At 46.5% G+C, this 10,000-nt stretch overlaps 2 protein-coding genes across 7 annotated transcripts in view; both read right to left on the reverse strand.

The window, feature by feature from the left end:
* Positions 1-5,274, reverse strand: part of LOC133117898 (zinc transporter ZIP9) — a 7,953-nt gene extending 2,679 nt beyond the window's left edge. The window contains exons 1-5 of the mRNA XM_061227409.1: positions 4,903-5,274; positions 3,036-3,141; positions 1,816-1,995; positions 892-960; positions 18-103 (exon numbers count right to left, since the gene is read on the reverse strand). Coding sequence (XP_061083393.1) covers positions 18-103; positions 892-960; positions 1,816-1,995; positions 3,036-3,141; positions 4,903-4,998 — 537 coding nt within the window. The 5' untranslated portion in view covers positions 4,999-5,274. The remainder of the gene's footprint in view (positions 1-17; positions 104-891; positions 961-1,815; positions 1,996-3,035; positions 3,142-4,902) is intronic.
* Positions 5,275-6,567: 1,293 nt separating this feature from the next.
* LOC133118265 (cystatin-C-like) overlaps positions 6,568-10,000 on the reverse strand; it is a 3,788-nt gene continuing 355 nt past the window's right edge. The window contains exons 1-4 of one of the 6 annotated variants that reach the window (XM_061228112.1): positions 9,995-10,000; positions 9,201-9,374; positions 9,010-9,117; positions 6,568-8,631 (exon numbers count right to left, since the gene is read on the reverse strand). The exon at positions 9,995-10,000 is cut by the window's right edge and continues 130 nt beyond it. In XM_061228112.1, the coding sequence (XP_061084096.1) occupies positions 8,368-8,631; positions 9,010-9,117; positions 9,201-9,374; positions 9,995-10,000 (552 nt within the window). In that variant the 3' untranslated portion in view covers positions 6,568-8,367. Of the gene's footprint in view, positions 8,632-9,009; positions 9,118-9,200; positions 9,431-9,586; positions 9,908-9,994 lie in introns of those variants that run through there. The other 5 variants (XM_061228115.1, XM_061228117.1, XM_061228113.1 and 2 more) reach the window with 5 other exon arrangements.

Here is a 10,000-nt window from a genome sequence, read left to right on the forward strand (position 1 = left end):
TAGAGCGCAGGATTCACCTTGTGCAGGATCACAGCGAGGAAGACGATGATCTGAACCGTGACCTGAGACGATGCCACCGCTGCCCCGAGAGCCACTCCGTCAGCTGCAGGAGGAGAGAGTGAGCGCCTCACACACACTATACACACACACACTATACACACTATACACACACTATACACACACACTATACACACACTATACACACACACACACACTATACACACTATACACACACACACTATACACACACTATACACACTATACACACACACACACACACACACTATACACACCATACACACTATACACACACACACACACACACACTATACACACACACACACACTATACACACTATACACACACATACACACACATACTATACACACACTATACACACACACACACTATACGCACACACACTATACACACTATACACACACACACACACTATACACACTATACACACACGAGGCTAACACACCACCCCGCACACCCAGAGTCATCTTTCACGTCTCTGAGGTGAGCAGAGTATCTTTCACCCTGTTCTGTGTCCCAGAGGAGGCGACAGGAGAGAATCCCAGGTTCAGAGAGGGAGGGTCAGCCCCAGTGTTGAGTTCCAATCACATGGCAGAGCTTTTACTTCCTGACCTGGTTATGGGTTTCACATGGGTACCTTCCTTTCTCAGACTCCATGTACATGCTGGGAGGGGCTGGGAGGGGGGGCTGGGAGGGGGGCTGGAGGGGGGCTGGGAGGGGGGCTGGAGGGGGGGATGGAGGGGAGGGGCTGGGGGGGGCTGGAGGGGGGGATGGAGGGGAGGGGCTGGGAGGGGGGCTGGAGGGGGGCTGGGAGGGGGGCTGGAGGGGGGGGGCTGGAGGGGAGGGGCGTACCGGCGGCGTGGATGACCAGGCCCAGCGTGGCCGTGATGCTGGCGCCCGAGGACACGCCCGTCCGAGGGTCTGTGGGAGAGAGCAGCACACACCTTACAGAGCAGCACACACCTTACAGAGCAGCACACGCCTTACAGAGAGCAGCACACACCTTACAGAGCAGCACACGCCTTACAGAGAGCAGCACACACCTTACAGAGCAGCACACACCTTACAGAGCAGCACACGCCTTAGAGAGCAGCACACGCCTTACAGAGCAGCACACGCCTTACAGAGCAGCACACGCCTTCCAGAGAGCAGCACATGCCTTAGAGAGCAGCACAAACCTTACAGAGCAGCACACACCTTAGAGAGCAGCACACACCTTAGAGAGAGCAGCACACACCTTACAGAGAGCAGCACACACCTTACAGAGAGCAGCACACGCCTTAGAGAGCAGCACACACCTTAGAGAGCAGCACACGCCTTACAGAGCAGCACACGCCTTACAGAGAGCAGCACACACCTTACAGAGAGCAGCACACACCTTAGAGAGCAGCACACGCCTTAGAGAGCAGCACACACCTTAGAGAGCAGCACACGCCTTACAGAGAACAGCACACACCTTAGAGAGCAGCACATACCTTACAGAGAGCAACACATGCCTTACAGAGCAGCACACGCCTTACAGAGAGCAGCACATGCCTTACAGAGCAGCACACACCTTACAGAGAGCAGCACACGCCTTACAGAGCAGCACACGCCTTACAGAGAGCAGCACACACCTTACAGAGGAGCACACACCTTAGAGAGCAGCACACGCCTTAGAGAGCAGCACACACCTTAGAGAGCAGCATACACCTTACAGAGAGCAGCACACGCCTTAGAGAGCAGCACACAAGTGTGTGTGTGTTATATGCGACTGTGTGGGGTGTGTGTTCTCACCGTGCATGGACAGGTAGCTCCCTATCTGGTCCACCACGAACATGAGGGTGAACCCCACCACCAGGGACACCCCCATGAAGAAGTGGGGCGGCAGGCCCTGTGGGGTGGGGGGCAGGGAGGGGGAGGGGGGGGAACTGCTGTTCTCCTTACCGCCCCCGCTGGAACAGGGAGGGAGGGGGCCTGCAGAGACAGAGAGAAACATACAGATACTCACTGTCTCTGAGCGCACACAGGGCCCTAACCCTGCCCTAACTCTAACCAACACAGGTACATTAACTACCTTCCCTTCAGAGTGGACTCATGAGCTCTGCTAGAGTAGAATCAACATTTACTGTGTACACAACTATTTATTGAATAGATTCAGCATCATGTACTCTGCTGGAGAGCACAAAGGCAAAGCCACACGTGGGATTTAAACCTACAGCCCCTAGAAATTACACATCCACACCGTCATTATGTTACCGCTATAACAGAACATAACATAATGATGAGAACCAGCCATTCAGCCCAGCAATGCTCGCCTTTTCCCACCACTAAAGTGCACCTCCTGTGTAGTGGAAACCCCCCAGTGTTTCTGCCTCCACTACACGTCCGAACAATCTATTCCACACAGTGACTACTCTCTGTGTGAAAAAATACTTTCTATTATCTGTGTGGAATTTATCCTTTGCCAATTTCCATTTGTGCTCCCTTATATATGATCCTACTGTATAAGACCCTGCCCCCACCCCCCACCCAAAGACCCCTGTGGGCCTGAGGCTGAAGATATTTTGGGGGGGGTGGGCTGGGCTGCAGACAAATCACACAGGAATAAAGCGCGGTCGGCTTGGCAACACCATGATCAGCCCAGCGACGAACAGCAACAAGACGCCTGCCGTTAAACACAGCCCGACTGCGACCTGTCACCCGCACCAGAACCGCCATCGATTCACCCGCCAAACACAGAGAAACAGCTCCACTGAGCTGCGCACAGAGAAAGGCTTTCACATGCAAATCAGGGCGGTCTGGCTCTCTGACCTGATGAGGTAAGATGCCCCCAGCCCCACAGTTACCCCCCTAGTTACCCCCCTGGTTACCCCCCTAGTTACCCCCACAGTTACCCCCACAATTACCCCCTTGGTTACCCCCCTAGTTACCCCCACAGTTACCCCCACAGTTACCCCCACAGTTACCCCCCTAGTTACCCCCACAGTTACCCCCCTGGTTACCCCCCTAGTTACCCCTCCAGGAGTTGTGCAGGAGTTCCACTCCCTCTGGAATGATGATGGCCAGGGCAGTGCCACACAGCAGCCCCGCCCCCAGCACACTCACAAACTGCAGCTTCTTCTGGAAGGAGAGAAACGGGACAAACAGTCAGGGGACAGGCCTCGGCACTCCTGCCACTGCGGCCACGTCCACTTCCACTTCCACTCCACCCCCTGATCAAACATCAGCAGGTGTAGCACTGTGCCTGTATCCTGCTCCTACCAAACAGCTGAACCCAGCACTGCTGGACTTGGCCCGCACTCTGATGGGAGGTGTACAGTACGTTGATACTGTGGATATGCTTCCTGGGCTGAAGCGGTTGGTGGTCGTTCCTGGCCCAGTTCAGAGATGGGGAAGGTGTGCTCTGCAGGGCTGTTATTAACTCTTTGTTGGGTAGCTGAATGTTTTTCCCCCCAGTGTTCTAGAACTCCACGGCTTTCCATTACCAGCAGTGACTGTGACATCAGCATTAGAATGTTCAGTTGAGAACATTCTACTCGCGGTTGTGATTTTACTCCCTCGAAGGTTAAAGATGTATACACACACAGTACTTATACACAGTGCTTCACAAAGAGTAGGGCCGGGGGTTCCCTGGGTCAGTACAATATTTCCAACCTGGGTCTGCTACCTGGTCATCAACAAGGAAAATTATATATTTTTAAGGATCAAATTTCACTAAAATGAACTGAGGGGCAATCTGGAAGATTCCATTTATTGTGCTTCACTGCACGTGCTCCATTTGCACAAGGAGGACTCGTGGCTAGTCTGTGTGGATCATGGCTACAAATACAAAAACATTAATGTCAAACTCAATGGCAAAAATCCATGGTGCAGTCATTGCGAATGGGGATACTGAATCCCAAAACGATTTCCTGCAGTTGAACATAAACAGACGCCTCACAAATCCGCACTATCTTTCAGGAGACTGTTCCAGAGTCCAAACTAAAGAATGAACCGAACTGCACATACTTGGTTAAGGTACGTGTCCTGCTCTGCGATAGCCTTTGTCAAAAACTTTCGTTTTATGCATTCATTTTAGAAACGTAGGCTACTTATACTCGAATCTTTTCATTTTTGATTCTTGGTCTTTTATTTTTATTTCACACTTTATCTTAGATTTGTCCCCATCATTGTATTTCTTTATTAGGTCTTTATTTCTTTATTTTTCATTCTGCAAAACGCTTTGTGTGGGTACAAAAATAGTTCAAAGTTAATAGGAGGTTATTTACAAAAGCTATATGACAATGCACTTTTACATTACGCATTATATTTTAGGCAACGTATTAGACCGCTTTCTTAGCATTCCAACTCCTACAGCAAATTACTTTCTTCGTACACAGCTGGCTGATTTACTTAGGTTCCCACACCCTAAACAAATTGCTGCCCCATTAGAAACGTGTGGACACGGAACGGTTCCCTGTAGTTCAACTCGCAACGTTAGCCTGACGAGACACGGAGGCGCAAAATCCAAAGAGCGTTTTTGTTTACTGACACAGACCCGACACTTTCGCTTGTACTGCAAGGCATCAACAGATACACAACTTTACAAAAGAAAACTATTTCAACACAATAGTGATCATTCCAGTTAAAAAGCCAGTTACACATATTGACAGAACAATATTTTAGCGGCGCGTTGATTATCTTATATGATATGATTATCCAAATGTGGAAAATCTCCAGATATTTCCCCATTACTTACCGTAGGCTAGTACCAGCGAGTAAATAATGTAACGTTACAAATACAGTCGGCGACAAAGAATTCTGGGGTGTACCTTTAGCGAACAACTTTAGCTAAAGCCCCAACGCCTCTTCAACGAGCAGCAAGGCGGTAAATGAACTTACCTCTGACAGTTTGACCATAAGTGGAATAAGGCCTAAAATAAAACACCCGACAAACATAGCCACAGAAATCAAAATAATCGCAATTGCTCCGTCCATTGCGAGTGGCTTCAGACAGTGTCTTTCTAATAGAAGGTAAGCTAGCGAGCTAGCTGTGAACGTTAGCAATGCATCTCCAAACTTTCCCCAAGTACGCTACTTTCGATTGGAAAACAGCTGCATTGGGAGTGTTACTTAAAATGCACTACTCGATAAAAACACAGCAAATCTGTCGTTTATATAAAAACAACCACATCCCAGGCTGTTTATCACACTGACATGCTCTAGGTAAACTTTCCACGTCGCTACTGTACTCTGTAATGCGAGTGTAACGGCTTTAGCCTACGTTTCAACGACCGCCGTGACTCCAAAATAACATCCCAGCGTCCAGACTCAGAATTACAACTATCTGAAGACTTGCAGCCTATTCTATTCTCCAGAGCCGGAGAACTATAGTGCTTCAGACATGTGACTATTGATCATGAGATAGCCGAGATGGAAAAAGGAACCATAAACAGAAATGTATGGCTGTATCTGCATAGCTGAATGAATGCAGAAGTCCAGCAAATTAAATATTAACCCAGTTATTGATTATTATCATGAACAAAACCCGGATTATTTGCTTGTTTACCTAATCAAACATTACAATAGTAACCCCCCGGGGCACGTATAGGTCAGACAGAAATATATGCAAGATAATGTGCAATATTATAACATGTTCCCTTTCTCAACAGATGTTTGAACATCGACTGTATGCCTACCTACGGTTAATTGTTGTGTACATTCTGCACAATGACTACTCTGAGTAAAACAGTTGATTAGGTAGAGGTACTTCGTTAAATACATGTCCGTTATACTGGGGATAGAGATGAGGTCGGAACATCTCAACACACATTCCCACTCCAAAGAGCGCTGCGCTTCAGACGTGGGAAAGGGGAGTGGACCTTTTAGCCAATCAGTGACTTAAATGATCCAGTACACATAATTAGCATAAATACCAGGGGAAGATTTAATCTGTCAGTTGCCTAGGTTCCTGTGAATGTACAAAGCGTTAATTGCGAGAGAGAGAGAGAGAGAGAGAGAGAGAGAGAGAGAGAAAGAGAGAGAGAGAGAGGATTATTATTAACATTTCATTTTATCTACAGGAAACGTACTTTGTTACACTCTATTGCAGGTAGGCTCCACAGTCCACACAGGTGTAAAGATTATGGGTTATCGGTCTTAATTGTATTTCTTTTTACTTCAATATTACACCTAACAACACTGGTTAACAGATTTGTTGATTATAAAATATTATAGTATTGATTATAAATACATCTGTTCAGTCTGTCATTTTAATGTTTTCATTTAATTTTAATCTTCACCTCTGATGCTAAGAGTTTAAATAAAGTCTATAATAATAATAATAATAATAATAATAAAACTTTTACGTTCCTGAGACTAACACTGGTGCTCTGTCCGTGTCTGTAGGTCTCCCTGGATAAGGCTATCTGCAAAGCCATTATAATGTCATTAAAGTGTTGAAACGCTGCAAATACTGGCACAAACAGGCCCTCCAGAAGTGGAAACTGACACCCCAGGAAAAAACCTTATAAGCAAAGCAATAAACAAGTCAGGACAAAAGTGTAATTAAATAAATACAGGCCAAAACTTCATTTTAATTCCTGTGTTTCAGGACCATTTCACAAAGCAGGATTAGAGTAAACTGGATAACTGCACTGAGTAAAACCCACAAAGCAGGATTATTGAGTTAGCTGGGTAACTGCACTGAGTAAAACCCACAGAGCAGGATTACGGAGTTAGCTGGATAACTGCGCTGAGTAAAACCCACAGAGCAGGATTACTGAGTTAGCTGGATAACTGCGCTGAGTAAAACCCACAGAGCAGGTTTACTGAGTTAGCTGGATAACTGCACTGAGTAAAACCCACAGAGCAGGATTACTGAGTTAGCTGGATAACTGCACTAAGTAAAACCCACAGAGCAGGATTACTGAGTTAGCTGGATAACTGCGCTGAGTAAAACCCACAAAGCAGGATTACTGAGTTAGCTGCATAACTGCACTGAGTAAAACCCACAAAGCAGGATTATTGAGTTAGCTGGATAACTGCACTGGACGTGTTTGGCTCGAATCTCCAGCCTGTGTTACCCAGAAGGTAACAGGAGCTCAAACTCCACCCTTGAGCGCAGAGGCCGGTTTATGGGCGGCCACCCATCCAGGTGATCACATTGCTGCGTTAATGTTAGCATCCAGACATCATGGAACCGAACTTGGCTAGCCTGAGCGATATTAGGGACAGCTCTGACTTTGCCAAGTTAGAGGATGAGCTTTTCGATTTTGACGAAGAAATACAACCTTACAGTGTTGAACCCGGGAGCAAGAGAGAGAGTTGCATGAGCGAGAGAATTGCGTGAGAGAGAGTTGCGTGAGAGAGAGTTGCGTGAGAGAGAGTTGCGTGAGAGAGAATTGCGTGAGAGAGAGTTGCATGAGCGAGAGAATTGCGTGAGAGAGAGTTGCGTGAGAGAGAGTTGCGTGAGAGAGAGTTGCGTGAGAGAGAGAATTGCATGAGCCATCTGGGGCTGATGGAGCCTGGAGATCAACCGTTCAGTTCCCGATGCAGTCTGGACATCTGCACTCAGAGTGCGGGAGCGTGCAGCAACTCAGCTGAACACGAGGAGCACATGAACAGAATCACACAGAAGGCAAGGCTGACTGGACTATAGCAACAGATAAAGCACTAAAGGCCTGTGTGTTCATATGCATTTCTTCTTAAATTTAAATTATGAAAATGAAAAAAAAAAAGTTGTGCATTTAGTCTCCTTCAAATCCTCCTCTAGTGGACTGTACAAAAACTCGATTTCACTCATTCATTATATACAACTATAAAAATAATATTAGGGTTAGACTGCTCTGGTACGAGTTAGACCGTGCTGGGTACAAGTCAGACTGCGCTGGGTTAGACCGCTCTGGGTTAGATTGCGCTGGGTTCGACTGCTCCGGTACGAGTTAGACCGTGCAGGGTACAGATTAGACTGTGGTTAAAATGAAGTTATACTGTCAGAATTCATACACACATTTTGTGCGCTCTCTGGCCCGCTCTAAGCTGCTAATATTTTAGCTCCATCTAGTGGCCACAAAAGGCAACGTTCCCTCAATTTGCCCGAGCCAGCAGTCCTGCCGATTTTATTTTCAATCTGATTTCAATTTCAATTTCAACTTGCCAGAGACTCCTCTAAGCCAGGCCCAGATTCGTGAGGATAAACATGCGCAGTATTTGACGAACCAATACACATTTGATCCTGTACAGGTAAAACCCTCTACACTCAAATGTACAATTCATTGTAAAAAAGAACAGTCATATTTATACTTAAGTCCTACCACAGATATTGACCCAAACCATCGCGTGCTTGCATGTAGGCCTGCTGCTCGTTTAAATTTTATTCGCCTCACACATTGCTTCTTTACACATAGGACATTGTGTTTTTGTTTTCAAACATGAACAGGCCAGTGTTAATTTAACAAAATCACAACACCCAGAGCCAAAACGACAGATAATCCGACGTGTCAGAGACGCTGAAGAGGAGTGCGGTGTCTGGTACGTCTGCGCCCGCTGGTCGGCAGTGCATCTTCTCTCGGTCAGCCGAACAATTTCCTCCCAGGGGACTTCCAGCACCACGAAGTGACAGCGCAGCTTCTAGAACAGAGAACAGAATCTCATTAACGAGCGGCTAAAGAGCGGCTCCGCAGAGACAGCCTTTTACAGGCTCTTCTTCGTGGGCAAAAAAACAAACAGTGCATCCGCGTTCCAAGAGGGAGTTCAATTATGTTTACTTTTTTCAGACAACAAAAAGTCCCGCCAAAAAATAAATAATTAAGAAATCAAATAATGATAATGTCGTTGATAGATCATAAACTGCATAGTATTTCATGTGTAGCCTAGCCACCTTTACCAATCGTAGGCTACACTTTGGAAGCAATGCTACCTGCATTTGGAAATATGCGTTAAGTAGGCTACTTCATGCTGACATTTAAACACATTATAAAAAGGTTTGAACTTAACAAAAGGCTGTACCTTTCCGTTTATTTGTAAAGGACAGTTTTCTACATCGGACGCCGATATTTTCTTGCATTGAGTGAGGGCCAGATAAACGTCAAGGATGAAGTTAAGCCCAGCAACCACCTGTAAAAACAAAACGTTTTTAAGAAAAAAAACAAAAACTTTAATAGATCGAGGGGTAGGCCTACTTCTTCACACAATCTTACCTGAACTTTGGAAGAGGCGATTGATGTGGTTTTGTAAGCGTACTCTTCGTCGGAAAACTCTCGGTTATATTCGTACACAGCGAATCGAGCTGCCCTCAGCACGTCAGTTCGGTCGGGAGGAACATCGAAGGGCGCCCCGGTCATCACCGGGCTAGCAGCGGCGAGGCGAGCGACCTGGAACACCATCGCCAACACCGCCGGGCATAAACATGGCGACATTTCTCAAGGGTCTAGGGTAAAATGCATCCATGAAGCGGTATTTTCGCATGGTCTCAAATCGACTGAAATTCATCCTTGTCTCTCAGAACACAACAGCAATACATCTACAAAGGAAGCCTAATAATTGGTTGTCCTAGACGTACATTTAGGCAAAAATGAACCCATACCTGAATGGTGGGTGCTTTTCCATCTAATACTGAGTGCCATTCAAATTAGCACCAATAGCTATTTTACGCCCGGACTGTTTTAGTGAAATAATTATCGGGTCTGCAGTTCAGACGAAACGGACTTTACAACGCGGTCACGCTGATGCTGATAATAATGCCACGTTATTAGCCGTTTATTTGTCCACCTTGTTTTTAATATAAAATTCAGTACGTGTGTGTGGCAGTGTGATTGCAATTAGACCAAGTTGTGCGCCCCAGAATAGATCTAATGGAGCTGGTCACACGTCAAAGACCATTTATTAAGGTGTTGTTTTCTACCAGCAAAAGTCGGCCCAATTAGGCTGCAGTAATTAAAACATTTTCAGTGATTGCTTTAGCAATAACGTGTGAACAAGGCCGGTGCCGTACCTGCTG

Source organism: Conger conger, chromosome 18 (assembly GCF_963514075.1).
Source record: "Conger conger chromosome 18, fConCon1.1, whole genome shotgun sequence".
NCBI lineage: Eukaryota > Metazoa > Chordata > Actinopteri > Anguilliformes > Congridae > Conger > Conger conger.